Source organism: Myodes glareolus, chromosome 5, assembly GCF_982192425.1.
Source record: "Myodes glareolus chromosome 5, mMyoGla1.1, whole genome shotgun sequence".
NCBI classification, from domain to species: Eukaryota; Metazoa; Chordata; class Mammalia; order Rodentia; family Cricetidae; genus Myodes; species Myodes glareolus.
Window position 1 is genome coordinate 97,003,406 of NC_142030.1, and position 18,198 is coordinate 97,021,603.

The 18,198-nt window shown below is 50.0% G+C and overlaps 1 protein-coding gene across 8 annotated transcripts in view; it reads right to left on the reverse strand.

The window, feature by feature from the left end:
* Nucleotides 1-858: 858 nt before the first annotated feature.
* The window catches only part of Mgat5 (alpha-1,6-mannosylglycoprotein 6-beta-N-acetylglucosaminyltransferase), a 295,197-nt gene continuing 277,857 nt past the window's right edge, over nt 859-18,198 (reverse strand). For 7 of the 8 annotated variants that reach the window (XM_087906583.1, XM_087906581.1, XM_087906578.1 and 4 more), the window contains 2 exons: nt 10,371-10,528; nt 3,444-8,595 (listed from right to left, as the gene is read on the reverse strand). In XM_087906583.1, coding sequence (XP_087762709.1) covers nt 8,397-8,595; nt 10,371-10,528 — 357 coding nt within the window. In that variant the 3' untranslated portion in view covers nt 3,444-8,396. Of the gene's footprint in view, nt 3,003-3,443; nt 8,596-10,370; nt 10,529-18,198 lie in introns of those variants that run through there. The other variant, XM_087906586.1, reaches the window with a different exon arrangement.

Below are 18,198 nucleotides of genomic sequence, written 5' to 3' on the forward strand. Positions count from 1 at the left end.
CTCTTTTTAAAAATTTCTTAATAGAGTTTTGGGAACAAATGCAAACACAAAGATACATTCATGCCACGGCATGCATGTGGTTAGACAACAGCTTTTAGGAATCTCCTGTCATTTTGTGGGATCCTTACATTGTTAGATCACTAGACCTCAGTGTAAGCTTCTACCTGCCCTCTGAAAACATCTTGCCAGCCCATCTTTATATATAAATAAATATTTCTTTGAGACAGTCTCTGTCTCTCTGTCTCTCTCTCTCCCCCAAATTCAGGACTTCCTGATTCAGCTAGAATGGCTAGTAGGTAAGTCCCAGGAATCTATCTTGCCTTCCCAGTTCTGGGGAATACAGGTGCATGCCACCATAGATGGCTTTTTGTGGGCGCTCTGGATCTGAAGTCAGGTCCGCACAGTAAGTGCCTTCCCCACTGAGACGTTTTCCCATCTCCAGCAGGTAGATTTTTCTGTTGTGGGTGAAGGTGGACAAGGCAGGGAGGGGTTGCTGATGCCTGATGACAGTGACAGCAACACGTTGGCCTGTCTTGATGTGGGGTCTCCAGTTTCCAGAGGGGAGGCTAGCCTCACCCCAACGGACCACACAGTTACAGGGTCTGCTAGAGACCCCTGTAAGCAGACACTATCTGGGCAGGGGGACTGCAGGTCTCCAGACTTTGCCATAATTTCCACGTCTCATCTCAAGGGGCACTGCCAAAGGGAAGGCACAGCACAGACGAGACACCCGGAATCCCCAAATCTGAAATCCAGAATGCTCAAAAAATGTGCACCAACGTAGTGGTACACATAGAAAATTCACGCTTGGCCTTGTGGGACCAGCTGCAGTGAAGACACAGGCAGGCCCATTAAGAGTCAGGTATGAAATGATCTTTATTTAGCCCATGGGTATGGGGGCCAGAGAAAATAGAAGTGAGTCTCCTGTTCAGTTTTAGATCTCATCCCAAAGCTAACTCAGGGTGACAAAGGCTCCCAAACCCAGAAAGTCCCAAGATAAGAAACACTGTTTACCGTGTGTGTGTGTGTGTGTGTGTGTGTGTGTGTGTGTGTCTTTCTCTATCACTCTTATTCCCCAGGAACCAGATATCTCCCTGAATCTAGAGCTAGGCTGGTGTCCAGAAAGCCCCAGAGGTTCTCCTGGCTCGGCCTCCCCCAGTTCTAGGGTCACAGGCAGATGTGGTCATGCCCTGCTTGGATGTTGGAGATTTGAACACAGATCCTCATGGTTGCAAAGCAAGTGTTTCTACCTGCCGAGCCGTTTCCCAAGCTCTCTGAAACATTTCTGACCTAAGAACTTTGAATAAGTGACATGTAATTGTGGCCAGAAACCAGATGAGTTCCCCAGGGGTCCCCCACTTTGCTCGCTCCCCTATAGTGTGCAAGCATGCCCGGGGAATGCAGATTCCATAAATTTGCCTGCACCCTTCCTTGTAGTCAACAGACATGGAGTTCAGGGAGTTGAGCCTCACATGATGATGAATTCCACGGTGTCTTTTTATTGTGAGAATTACCCAGAAGGGCCCCTAAGTTCAGTGCCGTGTCTTGAGAATCCCAATCCTCCTGCCTCCGCTTCCTGAGTGCTGGGATTGCGGGTGTGCACAACGTCCTGAGTGTTGGGATTGCGGGTGTGCACCACCAAGTCAGTTTGTATGGTGTTGGGACTCAAACCTGGGGCTTTATGTGTGTCTTAGCCAGCTGTCCGCTGACTGAGATTCCCCGGGCAACGCTCATGGCCCACAGATGCCCAGCTCCAGGCTGCTTCCTTTCTTTCAGGTGAATAGAGATGCTCTGTTTTTTTACCGCCCCACTTGGACCAAGTTTTAAATGCACCCTGCAGTCAGAAGTATTTCTGAAGAAAAAAAAATCTAGCAGTTCATTTTCCAATTCAGCTCCTTCAGTGAGAGCAGAAGATGGGAAGAATGATTTCCGTTTGGTATTGTGGTGGAGATAAGGGAAGAGTACATAGTGGTGAAGCCTTTCCCCATTCATGCCTACGTGCGTGTGCGTGCACGTGAACGCCAGACACCCATTTCATGTGCGGTACCACAGGATGCTGTCCATCTTGTTCTATGAGACAGAGTCTTTAACTGGCCTGGAACTTGCTGGCTTGGCTGGGCTGGCTGAGTAGCGAGCCCCAAGGATACACCTGTTTTCACATCTCCAGAACTGGGATTACAAGTGTGTAGCGCACTTGGCTTTTTACGTGGCTTCTAGGGATCAAACTCCAGTCCTTGTGCATGCCCGGCAAGGGCTTTCCCACTCAGCCGTTTATTTCCGGCCCCAGGTCATAAATTTTCTATGCTCGCCAACCATGTTGTCTCTTCGAGAACTGGGGTTTCAAGCACGTGCCATCATGTCTGCCTTTTTAAAAAGTGGATTTTGAGGCTTGGAGCCAGGCTCTCACACGTGCACAGCAAGTGCCTTCTGAACCCAGCTATCTAACTCAGCTATCTAACTCCCCGGCTCCCATCTATCCGCTGCTTGACCTTAGGCAGTGTGTTGGATCCAGGAGATGCAGCTTTAGTGCCCTGCCCCAATCACTACCACCTGTCACACAAGAAAAGTTTATTGAAAAATAAAGCTCTCCCTAGTTTTTCTATACCACAGGAAAATAAAGCAGTATTCCATTTGCCCGGTGCAGCAAGCAGGGGGCAGCGACACCTCACTGACAGGAATAGGAAACAATGTACCGGGATCCATCTGAAGACACAGACTCAAATGGCCATGACAGCAACTACAGTGGAAGGGACGTCACCGTGTCCTTTGGCATTGTGGTTACGTTATTTTCTTTAATACTTGGACTGGGTTCACGGTGGGGAGAAAGATGTGTCCCATGTCTGCTGTGTTCCAGCATCCATGGGCTGCTGTGCCCGCTGTGCACCCACCACAGCTGCATGTGTCCCGGCTGCAACCCACATCTGCATGTGTGTCCCTGCTGCGGGGGTCGGGTGGGGTGAAGGCAGCCTTGTGAGCCTCAAAACCAGGGGCAGAATGAAGCTCTGAAAAAGAAAAATTCAATCATTTCATCCCTTAAACTGTAAAATCATTGACTGGCGGAGAAGAGCTGGAAAAGCACCCTGGATTCCAGGGAATTCTCCTCCCTCTTTTGTACCTGCAATCCACCCAGTGAAGAGGCTAAATCTGCAAAACATAAACAGCAAACTGGCATTCAAATCACCTCCGCGTCCAGTTGTGAAAGAAGTCAAAATCCCTGCCATGGGGCCACATGTGGAATTTTTTTTTTTTTAAAGTCATGGGATTACTCTTGGATAAGGGTGGGAACGAGGCAGAGGGAACCAACCTGCTGGAAGCCACCCTGTCCAGCAGGGGGCAGCAAAGGGCTTCCCGGGGACTGTAAATTCAGTTCATTCTTTCCCTTAAACAAATTGGTTCTATTATCACATTATAGAGGAATAAAAATTAAACTCTAATTCAAGAAGTGCAACTTGTGAGAGAACTTTTAATTTTGAGCTCAAAAAGGTCCCCAAAGAAACCCCTGGAATGTTCCAGAACATATTGGTGGATTCAACTTCCCTTAATAAATTCTTTCAGTCTTGTTTCACAGAGTGCTGAAGACTGACATGTTTCCCAATCAGCACATTCAAGAAAAACGGTATAATTCCAGTGAGCAGGGTAGGCACAGAGCTGAAACATTTGGAACAACAAATTCCTATACCATTGATCGACTCAACAAGATTCTTGTGTAATCATCATGTTTGAATCAACAGATAGGGGGTGAGCGCAGCTCTTTATTTCTCAAGTTTTATGATAAACTACTAATATCAATATTGAACATTAGCCAGGCTTTCTACGAGCCAGGCACTGTGCTATGGGATCCCCACAGAACCCTAAATGCTAGGAGAGCTAGAATAATTCTTATTTTCTGTATCCAAGACTATACAGCTAATTTGGTCTTTTGCTATATGTATAAAACAAAATCCAAAAGAAAAAAAAAACTTGACTTTGCACTTGCTGTCGAAGGCAACAAGAACGAAAGGAACTCCTCAGCTCCAAGCCACCGGCTTCCTGAATGACTATAAATCTATTTCTGCCACCCGTCTACTCTAACGAAGACATACCCTGAAGCCACACAGGGACAGATGGGATAAGAAGAAAGCCAATAGGGAAATGAAAATAGTTTTAAATAAATAAAAGAGTCCAGGCTTGGAATAATAACACATGTAACAGAGCCTGTCGTTAGCAAAATACTTGACTTTTCTTTTTCAGTCAAGAAGTTTGGGAAAGGGTGGTGGTGCCTAATCACACACAATCTAGGTGAACCACCCTGGTCTGGTGCACAGCGCACACATTCACCTATAGACGACATACATAGGTGAACCACCCTGGTCTGGTGCACAGCGCACACATTCACCTATAGACGACATACATAGGTGAACCACCCTGGTCTGGTGCACAGCGCACACATTCACCTATAGACGACATACATAGGTGAACCACCCTGGTCTGGTGCACAGCGCACACATTCACCTATAGACGACATACAATTTCAGTGCACCCCAACTCACTGATCGGGCGTTACCGTGAGCGGTACTGCAGCAACAGCCACGTTCATTCACCAAGGAAGAGAAGAAAGAAAGTGGGCACGGCTCACCTCCATTATGCTAAGTAGTTGAAGTGCTTGGGGGTTGCTGCTTCCACATAGATGACCTCAAGGCTAATCTCCTAATCTCCTGCCTCAGCAACATGTCAGCCAGGGCTGGGGTGACAGGAATGAGGCCCTTCACTACCTTGGTCACTATGAGGGCCTGAGGATGCCGGCTAAAGGATTCTTGGGTCCCTCAGCCCTATTCTGGGTGTGTGTGTATACAGACACCTCACACTGGGAGCACACATACACACACATACACACACTAAATGTTTCAGTCTTGTGAGCATACATACATTGGGAACATAAATAGCCATGTGCGTGCACATATACTGTGGACATATGTAGTTATCCCAGGCTGGAACAATCTGCTATCAGCCCTCAGCAGCACCAAGCCTTCAAATTCCAACCCCAAAGAGAAATGAAGACATGTCAGGAAGACATGAACCACCACCACACACCCACACACCACAAACAAACAAAACAAAAATCAAAAAAAAAAGGCAAATATTTCCAAACACTCACCAGGCACCTAAAACAAATGATCATCTCAGAAACAAAACAAAAGTCCAAAAGTGTCAGACAAAGCAAAAACTTCACAACATTTCCTTTTGGACAGGAAATCAGACCACACACAGAAATACCCGAGCTGCAGACTAGGGTCCAAGCACTGGCCCTCTCAGGAGTTCTTGCTCTGCCAAGGCCTTCACCCTCTGGAGAGAAGCATTCTCTCTCTTAGTGAGTTACATAAAGGTTTTCCCCTAGGTTAAGAGCCTAACATCACACAGGGGAAAGAACTCCAAAGGGTAAAGATCTGATGGCAGTGCCAGAAAACATAAGTCCTGAGTTCAGGTTTCTCCCCTGCGGAAGGTTCGATCACACACAGGCCGAGGTTTCTCCAGGATCATCAATGCTTTGTCAGTGCGGTGGGCTCCTGGCCAAGGCTGTGCGTTCCTTCTTTGCTGATGCCCCCCCCCCCCCGTCAGTTTCTCCTGGAGGGTCACTTGGCTATACCTTGCTAACTCTGGGCCCTGGGAGCTGATATATATTTAGGGGACACCCCACTTGTTGATAATGCCCTTCACAATTAGAGTGCATCTGGTTAGCCTCAAAAGCTGGAGCCCAGCAGGGAAAGTGAGGCTTGCTTCTGGCTACCACTGGAAGAGGGATTTATTCCATGGGAGAAAGAATGTGACTTGGGTTCTGAGCTGGAGAGGAGGAATAGGAAGGTGGAGAGAGCCTGAGCTCAGGACCAGGCAGCTTCTGCAGGTGGGGGCAAGGCTGCCTCCCCCCTCCAAGCTCCTTTCCAGCTATCTACAGCACAGGGAGCAGTTCAACTTGGGGCACCCCCTGCTGGTTGAATGCCAGCACTGTCTCCCATAGCGTGGTGGACTCAGGTGGAGAGGCCTAGGAATTGCAGGTCTGGAAACAAGCAGATTCTCACACTCTGGTGTGCAGACATGAGGACTCTCAGGGAAAGTCCTTCCTCACAAGGAGATGGCCAGTTTTCTTCCATCCTGCAACGGGAAACCACTTTTGCAAGGCCTAATAGACAGGCTTCATAGCTAGGCTTTTAAACTTTTGCCTGCCTGGTGGCTGGACCTGGGCAGAGGTGATTCTAGCCAGGTCTTGGAGAACCCGGCAGTGCTTAGGATAGGATCCCCTGACACTCTTCCTCCCGACTCTACTCCTTTCTCTAGGACTGAAAGCTCAGCCCCTTGAGCTGCCTGGGGGTGTAGCTGGTGTGACACTTGCACCCAGGCATACATTAAGAGGCAGGCAGATCAGATTTCCCAGACTTCAAAGTCCTATGCCCCACCTCTCCACCCCTTGGTCAGGTCACCACAAAGCCGAATCCTCCTTCCTGTTGCTTCCGGACAGCTCTGCTAGTCCTGGGCCTTGCTCTGCTTCTCAGTTAGGCAGAGGCTCTACCTGGCCACTAGGAGGCACTGGGTAGCACCAGCCGGCCAGGAAGTCTACTCCAACAGCCAAGGACTGGGTGGACGATGCTAACAGCGAGAGGTAGAAGAGGGTTGGTTCATTCACCAGCATGGAGAGAAGTGGGAGAGGTGTCTCCAGAAACTCACAAGTGTACAGAGCACAGAAGCAACACTTCAGCAGGGAAGGGCGCACACAAAAGGGCTCCAGGGTGTAAAGAGTGGGAATCCCAGCATGTATGACTAGGCCAGCCTGCTGACAGGCCCTCCACTGGGCTGCCCAAACTCCTTGGAATAGTGCTTCAAGTAAAACCCACCTCCAGTCTCCGGCCCTCTGTAAGCCATGCCCACTGGGGAGCAGCCAGGAAAACACCTAGCATTCATTCCAAACTGTCCTCACCTCCCCAGAAACCATCAAGGTCCTGGGAAAGTCCTCTTTCCTGGAATTCAGCAACAGCAGACATTGGTGGGGACACAGCACAAATCCCCCTCACGCTGCTAACTCTAGGACTGTCATTCTTACCCAAACCTAAGCTGTTCTAAGGCTAGAGACCTCCCCCCGCCACACACACACACACACACACACACACACACACACACACACACACACACTCCAAGTTCAAGGGCAGCTCTTGGACTCTTCAGTTTTCACTTTCCTCCTTAGAGCGAGGCAGGGCCGGTTGACCACGGCAGCAAAGAAGAATTACACAATCCCGTGTTTCCGCAACAGAGGAATTCTAACCAGAAACCAGGGCCAAGCTGTGAAGGTGGGTGGGGAGGGGACACACAGGAAAGCAGCCTCTCTAGTTCACAGCCCAGCCTGTCTTTGGCACTTGGCAGGGCCCTCAGGACACACAGGCACAGGTCCCCACCACGGCTATCTGCCTCTTAGCTGCCACCTGCCAAGCAAAACACAGGATCATCAGCTCTAAGACGCTGCTCTGACAGGGGCTGGCTGTGTTTGCAAAGCAAAAAACAAAAACAAAAAACAAACAAGCAAAACAAAACAAAACAAAACAAAACAAAAACCAACTGTTTTCTGAGACAGGATCTCTCGTAGCCTAGGCTGGCCTTGACTTTGCTATGTAGCCAAGGATAACCTTGAATGTTTGATCCTCCTGCCTCTACTCTTTACCTGTGATTACAGGTGTTCACCTGGTTTTATGTAGTGCTGGGGATGGAACCCAGGGCTCCATGCATGCTAAGCAAGCATTCCGCAAACCGAGTCACATCCCTACTCACAAAGATAATTTTTTTCTGTGCTGCCGCCTGCTGTCAGGAGCCAGGCTCCCACGGCTGCCCTCGAGCACGCCACCAGCCCCTCTGCATCCTGCGTGAGGCCAGCAGAACAAGAATATCCTGAAGATGGGTGATTGACAGTGGGGGACAAAAAGGAAACTGTTCAACCCCTTTCCTCCCTCTCGACCCCACCCCCACCCTCCCAAATAAATAAATTAATGGGTTTAGGAATGTCCCCAAAGTTCTTTCCAATCGGCTCAAGTCCTCTTCCTGTTCTGCTTTCAGTTGAATGAGTCTCCAGACTTTTAGCCTTTCTTTTTTTAAAAAAAAAAATAATAATAATAACCCCGGAGCAGCTGCCTGGACACTTTCCGGGACAGAGAGGACATTCGTTGCACCAGGGAGAAGCCAGGCCCCTGGTCTGACCTCTGTTCTCTTGCGGTTTTGGTGTAAACTCCTGGGATGCGCTGACGGCAGCTGGAGAAGTACCAAATCCAAGCCCTGGACCAAAGAGTTCGGGCTCCGGTCAGAGTCCCTGAATGACTTCGGCCCCCCTGGCCCTGCCCAGCAGAGCCACCTCTGCCATACTGAATGAACCCGGGGTGGCTATGCTATAGGCAGTCTTTGCAGAGGGCCACTTGGCCCTTGATGAAGTCCCGGCAGGGGCAGATCCTCTGGTGTGTGGGGTGGGCCCCGGCACAACTGAAGAGCAGGAGATCCCCTTGGAACACACAGTGCTTGCTCTTGGGGTGGAAGGATGGCACCAGGATGTCCTTATACACTTCTGAGCTTTGGCAGGTCACCCTATACCTACGGGGAAGAGAAAGGTACATGAGGCAGAGGTGCTGGGGCAGGACCTGTCCACTCCACATTGTCGGATCGTCTGCTTTGTGCTGTGGGAGCATATCCGATTATCCTGCTTCAGAGACGGCATCCTCCGCCTGACTCTGAAGTTCTCCACATCTCAGGAGCTCAGCCATGCAAAGGAAAGCACGCGTGCAGGGGACCGGCTCTGAGGCTGGGCTCCTTGGGGGAAGCGCTATCTGTCGTGGAGAAAGGCTGAGAGCAGCCTGCACACTTGAACAGGGAATGAGCATGATGTGCTTTGGAACTCTGTGCAGCTGCTGGAAAAATAAGGGAGAAGAAATGGGTGCCCCATCCAACGTCTGGGAGGAGGCAGGAAGAACAGGGTGAGAGGTGGGGTGAACGTGGTGGGTGAAAGCCAAATGGGGCTGGAGAAGGTGGTTCAAGCCAGCAAAGTTATGGCCATGAAGCATGAGAATGGAGTTCCATGCCTAGGACCCAAGATAAACAAGAAAAGCCAGCATGCACTTGTAACCCCAGGGCTGGAGACCCCTGGGACTTTATTAGCCAGCCTAGTCCACTTGGTAAGTCCCAGGAAAACGGGAGACCCTGTCCCCAAAAGCAAAGTGGATGGCATCTGAGGAATGGTAGCTGAGGTCTTCATACACATATGGATATTAGTGTACCTACACAAACATATGTATACACACACACACACACACAAACACACATACACACCCCCTAGGTCTACACACTGATGTGCAAGCAGTGGCCACTTCTGAGAAATAAGACCAGGACAAAGCAATGTACTATTGAACTAGTTTTAGATGTACTCTTAATATTTAGCTGGGAATGGTGGCTTACACTGGCAATTCCAGTTAAGGACAGGGTTGAACTGGGCAACATAGTGACTTCTAGGCCAGCATCTGCTACAGAGTGAGACCCTGTCTCAAAGCAAAGCAAACATCAAGGAAGAGGTTGGCATGGTGGTTCATGGTGGTCTATTATCTTAGCATTTGGGAACTGCAGGCAGTAGGACAGGCAGTTCATGGTCATCACCAGCTGCACAGGGAGCTCAAGGCCAGCCTGGGTAACATGTGACCCTGTCTTAAAATAAGTAGAAGAAAGGGGGAGAGGAGAAAGAGGAAAGAGAATAAAGAGGAGGAGGCAGAGGAGGAAGGAATGCCAACTTTCACACCTAACTGTGCTCTAGATGACCCTTACTCTGGGTTGGCCAACTGGGGTACCCTCTGAAGAACCTGAGCCAAGAAGTAATTCAGTGTACCTGAGAATATTCTTATCCTGCAGATAAGAGAACAGAAGTGACAGGTAACCAATCCCAGGCCCACGAGAAGCTGGGTGTGGCGGTACTGCCTGTAACCTCAGCCCTCCTACTTCAAGATGGGAGGCAGACACAGGACCTTGCCTGGGAGCTCACAGGCCAGCAGTGGAGAAAACAAAGAGCCTGTTTCAAACAAGGTGGAAGGTGGGGAACAGCTACGGTTGTACTCTGACCTCTACATGCATGTCATTGTACGTGCACACCCACACTGACATACATAAATGCATGCATGTCCACATGCATCATAGAAACAGACATTATGCACACACATATCACACAAGTCCAGGTCATACACACATCATATGTGTATTGTGAGTGTGAGAGTTGAGCTTTTTCTGGGGCTGCAACCTGCTTCCCCCTTTCCCACACGGTTTCCCTGAAGCCCACAGCTGGGAGAGCAAATCCAGGCATCTGTCAACCGGACTCCCGAGGAACTTACTTCAGCAAGTCCTTTTCCTTGTTGAGGTGCTGGAAGAAGGACGGCTCGCAGATGAGCTGGTTCTCCTGGCACACTTGCTTGCAGGACTGCCCGGGCTCAGCCAGCTTCACCTGCAAGGCGCTTAGGGGCGGCCACATCACCTGGCCATGGCAGAAGTCCTAGAAATGACAGGGACACCATCATCAGCTAGGGGACCAAGGGCACAATGGGGCAGCTTCAGTCTCGCAACCAAACACAGGAGGCACCACGCTCAGAAAAAGTGATAAAAAGGACACATCCTTGGGACAGGCTGCGGCCTCTTTAAACACCCGTTTCCAGGCCAAGGATGTGGCTCAGTAGGAAGAATGGCTTTCTAGCTGCATGAAGCTCTGGTTCTATCCCCTGCACTGGATAAACCAGGATACATACATAGCTGTAATCCCGCTCTTGGGAGGCAGAGGCAGGAGGATCAGAAGTTCAATGTCATCTTTAGCTACAAAATGAGTTTGAGAAAACCCTGGGCTAGAGGCTCTGTCTCAAAATGCACCACACACACACACACACACACACACACACACACACACACACACACACACACTTTCTCATTCTTCATGAGGACCATCTTTGGGACCATCCCCACTAGCTCTGACTCCTCCTTTTGGATTCTCCAAATACTATACACAGCTCATGCCTGCACTAAGCCATGGGTAGCACAGCCCTGTGGGTCTGGATGCTGTTACTAAGGGCACAGCATGACTGTGCAGACTCTCAGTATGTTAAATGGAAGTGCAGTCTATACTAATGGCCACTGTTCTTTGCCATTGTAGTGTGTAGAAAGCTTGCATATGGCAGCTGCCCGTCCATCAGAATAGCTGTCAGACAGAACCAACAGATGAGAGACACATGGGCATCTGAAAAAGCTTACACTGTGTTCTTGCTGGTTAATGTAAGCATCTTTACTTAAGTGCTCAGGAGCGAATGGGTACCTCTCACAGCCCTTAAGACTGTAATGGAGAGGTTTCGATCCAGCACACATGGAGTTTCCTAGTTGCCTAGACAGCAGGGGAGGAGTACCAGCTATTATACTTGTCTCCTTGCTGAGACAAAACACCTGCCAAACGCGACTTCAGGGAGAAAGGATTTGTTCACCTGATGGGACAGTCATGGTGGGCATGACAACTGATCGCCCTGCAGTCACGGTCAGGAAGCAGAGCGAGAAGAGCGCTGGTGCTCGGCTTGCCTCCTCCCTTTTACCCAGGTTCCAGGGCCACCTATATTCAGAATGGCTCTTCCCTCTTCAGCTAGCCCTTTCTGGAAACACCCAGAGGTGTGTTTCCATGTGATTGTCAATCCAGTCAAGTCCACAATTAGGTAACAACAGGCAATCCACAAGGACCCCTAGACCAGAATGTACCTGAACCAGAGGCAAGTGAGAATTTCTCGACCTCTTGAATTTGGTGACTAGAGTTTGACCTTTGATATCCTTAAAGGCCCATGTACTGAAAGCTTTGTCCCCAGCGAGGCGCTCCTGGGAGCTGTTGGAGCCTTCGGGAGGCTTAGAGCCTTCAGGACATTAGGAGCTTGCCTCTGAAGGGATGCAGCAGTCCCTTCCTGTCTTCCCAGTCATGAGTTAAGCAAGTTTTTGCTGTTGTTATTTGTTTGTTTAGATTTACCTTATTTTTAGTGCACATATGCATGTGTGTGTGTTTGTGTGTGCGCGCAAGCGCGTGCATGCGTGTGCATGTGGGGCCCACAAGAGGGTAGCGGATTCACTGGAGCTGCAGTTAGACACAGGCAGTTACAAGCATCCTGTAGTGGGTTTGGGGAACTGAACTTGATCTTCTGCAAGAGCAGCAGGTGTTCTTAGCCACCGCGTCCTCTCTGAGTCCCCTAGCTGAGCAGTTTTGCTTTGGGACATGCTTGGCCATGATGGACTGCTTCACGACAAACCTACAGCAATGAGGCGCCGTCACGGACAGAACCCTAAACCGCACTGATAGAAAGCCTCCCTATTCTGAGTTCGTCATCTTGGGTCTCTGTGATGGCTACAAGGGCTCAGCAGCAAACCTAACTTACAGCAGCCTGGGGAGGAGGAAAGCCCACCAAGGCTAAACATTCAGGTTCTGGCTTTTACGACTTTGGTCTCTCCCCTCAGATAGTCCCTGGACTGTATCCTTGCACCTGGTGTTTCAGAACGTCATGAGTTTCCTTTCTCATTCATTCTTACCCTCCTACCAAGCTAAATCTGAAGCTAGCAAACCAGACGGGCCGGATCTGAAGCCTGAGCCCAGGACACTGGCTCTGGTCCCATCCAGCTCCGGGCTCATCTGTACTGTGGAGGAACTAGTCGAAGAAGAACGAGGCTCAGGAGAGATGGCAAAGGGCACACACTCACTGATGCCCTTTAAGTTCCCTGGGAGCGTAGCTTCTCCTAGGGCAGCCTATGGATAAGGCCTGGCAGGCATATGGAGAAGCCGGGCTTCATGGATGAACGGTCACCCTGCATCTATTCTGGAGCAGGGCAGGAGTTGTTGCAAGATTCAGACAGTGGGAGCTGCCCTTGAGGCTGTGTGGTGGAGCTGAAGTGACAGCAGCTGTCTTCTCCAGGGCCCTCCCACGCACATGCCTCGCTCAAGTCTGCACTAAAGAAAAAGGCCCCCAGGTACTTGCTCCTGCCCATCATGATGGCCTGGCGTACTCTTAGGAGTCTGTTCTAGGGACCACAAGGTCCAAGAATAGAAAAAAAAATAGCATCAAAGCCTTAAACTTAGGAACTATCTAGACAGTTTGAAGGTAACAACTGATCAGAGGGAGGCCACGTTGTCAGAGGAAGCATGGCAGAGGCGGGCTGGTCCCCAGCGGGGGACTTCACAGATGTCTTGCAAGCCCCCTCCACCTGACCCATATAGGAAATGGGGACAGGGACTCCTGCCCTTCTTTCTGGTGCAGTTCTGAGGATGAAAGGGAGGCGAGGTAAGATGGAGGCCGGGAATAACAGTGCCGGGCACTGCAGCGTGGGTGAGTCACTGGGTCACACCCACAGCTTATCTGTGACAGCGCCTCTTGGCTCAGCTGCTCACAGGGCACAATGGGAAGGCAAGCGTGGGGCCCCAGCCTCCTCTCAGCCACGGTGCAATGGCCAGTGGGCCGATTGGGAAGCTAGGGGGATGACTGCTCTCTCATTCACCACCCCAAGCTCCCAGCAGCACAAGCTGCCTCCTTCATTTACACACTCCTCCATTCTACAGATCCTCGCCAAGAGACAGGAACCGGAAGGCGTGCGCCTGGCCTTAGAGGGGCAGTGCGCAGTCTAGTAGTAAAAGATTGGCACTTGCAAAGCTTGAGACAGTGAACCAGACGCCTATGGACATGGTGAGGGCCACCTGGACAGGGCTGGCTCTACGGGAGGGGAAGAGTGGCGGTGGCAGCCATCAGAGGCGGCTTCCAGGAGATCTGGCCTTCTAGGCTGGGTTCTGTAGGCTATACGGGAGTTAGTAGCTTACCGCCCTCATGGCATTCCGCAGCTAATCAGTGTGCAGTAGAGAGCTACTACTGAATGTGCCTGCCTGATTTTGGCTTCCTGGAGGCTTGGATAGGAGTAAAGTAGGGAAAGTGGCTATTCCAACCCAATGAGGCATCTCTGCAGCCAGGAGGAGGGCGAAACAGTTGCCGCCAATCTGGTTAACAAGCTCACGGGGTGGGGGGGGGGCACGCGCCATCTGCAGCTCCTCTCTTACGTTCTTCCCGCCATTGATGCACCTGTCTCTCAGCGTGTTTGGCTATTCTGAAATCGTCATGCAGGGACTAGAGATCAAGAATTCACCAACCGAGCTGTCAGTCAAAGCAATGCCTTCTCTCTCTCTCTGTCTCTGCACGCCCCACCTCTCCACATGTGTACATGTATGTGAAGGGCCAAGGCCAATATCTGGTGCTGTTCTTCAGCTGAGACTTGGTCTTCTACTTCAGTGGGACTCCTCAAGCAGGCTAGGCTGTGTGTCCAGAGAACCCCAGGGGTCCTTCTGTCTCCATCTCCCCAGAGCTGGATTACAGACAAGTGAACACCACCAAGCCTGCTTTTCCCTCTATGCTGGGGATGGAATTCAGGCCCTCACACCTATGTGGCAAGCACCAGACTGACCGAGCCATCTTCCCATCTTCCACAGCATGACTGAGTCCAAGCACTGTGAAGGAGATACTGGTGCTGGCCCCGTAAAGGAGGCTCAGCAGGAGCCTGGAGGAAAGTGCTTCACCCAGTGCCCATACGGCTCAGGAAGACTGGGGGCCTGTCCTTATGAGGGAAGGCTTGACTCCTCCTCTGCTATGGATGAATCAGGTGGGAAGGGCCAGGTGCTCGGTGTAAAGCAGAGACTTCTGAACAAAAAAGCCAGTGACAAATGCCAAGTGTGGTGTGTGACAGGGTCTTTTCCATTCCATCCAGACCTGGACTACTTACCCCCAATCCCACTTGCCTCTCCATTCCTCCATCCCAACCTATCTTCCTTCCTTCCTTTTCTTTTTTTCTTCTTTCTTTCCTTCTTTCTTTCTTTCTTCCTTTCTTTCTTTTATTTATTTATTTTGAGACAAGGTCTCCCTCTATACCCTAGGCTGGTCTTTAACTTGGACTAATGGAGTAATCCACCTGCCTCAGTCTCTTGAGTGCTTTGGCCAAAGCCTGTAGAGAACATTTCCAAGTCTTGGTTGATGGGGCTATTTGGGACTTTTAGGGGGTGCAGCTTTCCTAGAGGAAGTGGGAAACTTGAGGTAGACTCTGAGGTTTTATAATCTGGCCTTGCCTCCTGTTCACTCCTTTCTGCTCCCCGTCTGCGGGTGCCATGAGACCAGTCATACTACACTCTTGCAACTATAGACTGATCCCTGACTGCCGTGTTTCTTGTCGGGCCTTTGGTCACAACAATGAGATGCTAGCACAGTGCTCACAGATGCCAATCAGTAGAGCTGACATCGGGGCTGCACAGAAATCCGCTACATCGAACACTTGAACACCAGAGTGTATGCTGGAGAAGTGGAAACCCAGGTCCAGGCCAAGATCGCAGTGAATGTCCCTCCCAGCACTCCCTGTTGCACTCAACGGTGGGGACAATAGATCCACCAATCGGGAGTGGAAAGACACGCGGTACACCTGTAGTATGAAGCTCCCTTTAGCGGTGAAAGAGCTAAGTCAGCACTCCTACAGGCTTTCGACTTTTTCCTATTGGGGTTTTGTTTTGCAAATCAATTATGCAGATCTTGAGTGTGAACTCTGTAGGCATTAATATGTTATGATGACAACAGGTTTTGTTAAAGAATTAGGTTGGTCCCTTTTACGGCTTGTAAAAAAAGTAACTGAATTGTAGGGGGCAGGCTTTTTTTATTTTGTGTGTGTAGACCTGTCACAGTGTACAGGGGTCACAGGACGACTTGTGGGGTTGGTTCTCTCCTTTCTGTCATGTGAGTTGTGAGAACTGAACTCAGGTAGTGAACTGGCTGGTTTTATGTTGACTTAACACAAGCTGGAGTCATCCGAGAGGAAGGAGCTGTAATTGAGAAAATGTCACCCTAGGATCCGTCTATAAGGCATTTTCTTAATTAGTGATCAATGTGGGGAGGACCAGGTCATGGTGGGTGGTGCCACCCCTAGGGTAGTGGGCCTGGGTTCTGTAAGAAAGCAGGCTGAACAAGCAATGGGGAACAAGCCAGTATGGAGAACCCATCCATGACCTACGCATCAGCTCCTACATCCAGGTTCTTGCTGTTTGAGCTCCTGTCCTGGCTCCCTTCAATGATGGACTACAATGCAGAAGCGTAAGCTGAATAAACCTTTCCTCTCCAACTGGCTTTTCAGTCACGGTGTTTCACTGCAGCACCAGAACCCCTGACCTAACTAGGACAGGTAGTTAGGTTTGGAAGCAAACCTTTCCCTACTGAGCCATCTTGTTGGCCTTCATGGGTTTTATGATCTATAAATTATGTCTGTAAATTGAAAACAGTCCCTATATTGATCATTTAGGAACGCTTATATGGTGTTTTGTAAGAAGTATTTTGAACAAAAGAGTCCTAGATTTAATTTTTTTGTTTTGTTTTGTTTTTAGGGACATGGAATCTTGTGGCCCAAAGTACAAGAGCCTCCTGCTTTAGCCTCTCCACTGCTGGATGCTGTTTTCTGGGTTCCGAGCAAAAGAAGAGCTACCAGGTCAGACATGTAGCTTAGCCTGGACTGTGTATTTGCCAACCGTACACAGTGGGAAGGCGGCATCGGCATTGTTTCAGAGAAGACATAGTAGGCGATCTGATGCAGGCTGTGAACTCAGGCTGGCCCTGCTTACTAGTGCCAGCACAGCAGGGAGCAGGGAGGCTGGGAGCAACTTTCACTGTTTCCAGCCAGTGTCCTCCTTCACCTCTTTGTGAGCCTTTTCCTGTTACCACCCTGCTGGCCCAACCCCAGTCCTCTCCAGAGTCACCAAAGGTCTTATCTTGTTTCTGGAACACTCCCCAGGGAATTCAAGACAATCTGGGAGCTAGAGCTGATTCTGCTGCTGCTTTGGGAGTGGGGCTGGCTGTGCAGCAGGGTTGGCTGCACCTGTCTGTATTCTCGTACAGCTTTGCATGTGACCAGACAGTTCTTACCAAGCACATCTTGTTAGGGGGGCTGAGATGGTACAGAGCCTGTCAAATATACGCAAAGCCCTGGATTGCATCCTAGCAATGCATAAACGGGGCATGGTGTAACATACCTGCAATCCCAGCATTTGTGAAAACACAGGAGGGCCAGGAGTTCAAGGTCATTCTTGTCCACATAACAAGTTCAAGGCCAGCCTGGGATGCATGAGATGCTGTCTCAAACCAAGTAACAATGTAGTTGTGACTGACCACCCTGTATACGCATTTAAGCATTTTTTAAAGTTAGCTTTATTTTGTGTGTATTTAATTGTCATGTGTGGAAGTCTAGCATCTCCTTCCATCAGCTGGATCAACTCAGGTTGCTAAGGTTGGAAGCAAGAGTCCTCACCAAATGAACCACTGCTCTGGCCACACTCTGTATATTGGATCTTTATAGGAAGTAGAAAATGAGTTTCCTTTCTCTCGCTGCTTTGTTTCTCCTGGAGGTAAATCGGTAACTTCCCCCAAACAATGCAGAATGGGAACCTTCACAAGTCTGGACACACTCGGAGGGGGGACAGCCACAACTCATCTTCTGTCACTGGGGACTTTGAGTCTCATGCTAACTCCCTATCAGCTGAAGTCACTTCCCTTTCCGAGTGTTCATTTCAAATATAATGACAACATTTCAAAGCCATAACAACAATTTCAGTGCAGTGGGGCAGGCCGTGGATGGAGAAGAGCAAGGATTTTCCCTGGACCCAGCTTCCTCCCATGGGGAGAGGGGCTTGCACCCCAGCAGGCTGTGTGTGAGGTAGGCTTCTAGCAGTGACTCCTAACTGTACCCTGAAACCTGGGGTGATCTTAAAGACTGTCAGTTTAGTCTTTAGATCTTAAAGACTGTCTGATTCCTGCAGCTGTGGGGAGCTATGTGTGTGGTGGGGGACAATCTTGAAAGGGTCCTGGGATAAAGGTGCCCATGTTCCGTGTAGCCCACATGGTGGACTCTGGAAGCTGAGCCCTGACTAATGAACGCTGCAGCTCCAGTGCAGGAATCTTCTCCTCCAAGCCCCAGGTTCCCCGCCCCCACCAGGAGCACCCTCTCTCTGTCCTTGCTGCTCTTTGAAGATACTCTGCAAACTCTAAAAATATAACAAACGCTCCAAGCTCTAAGATCCAAGGCCTGTAGCTAAAAGGAGACTTTATCTGATCCAAAGGGGTCTTGGGTTTTATCGTGCACCCAGGGAACATT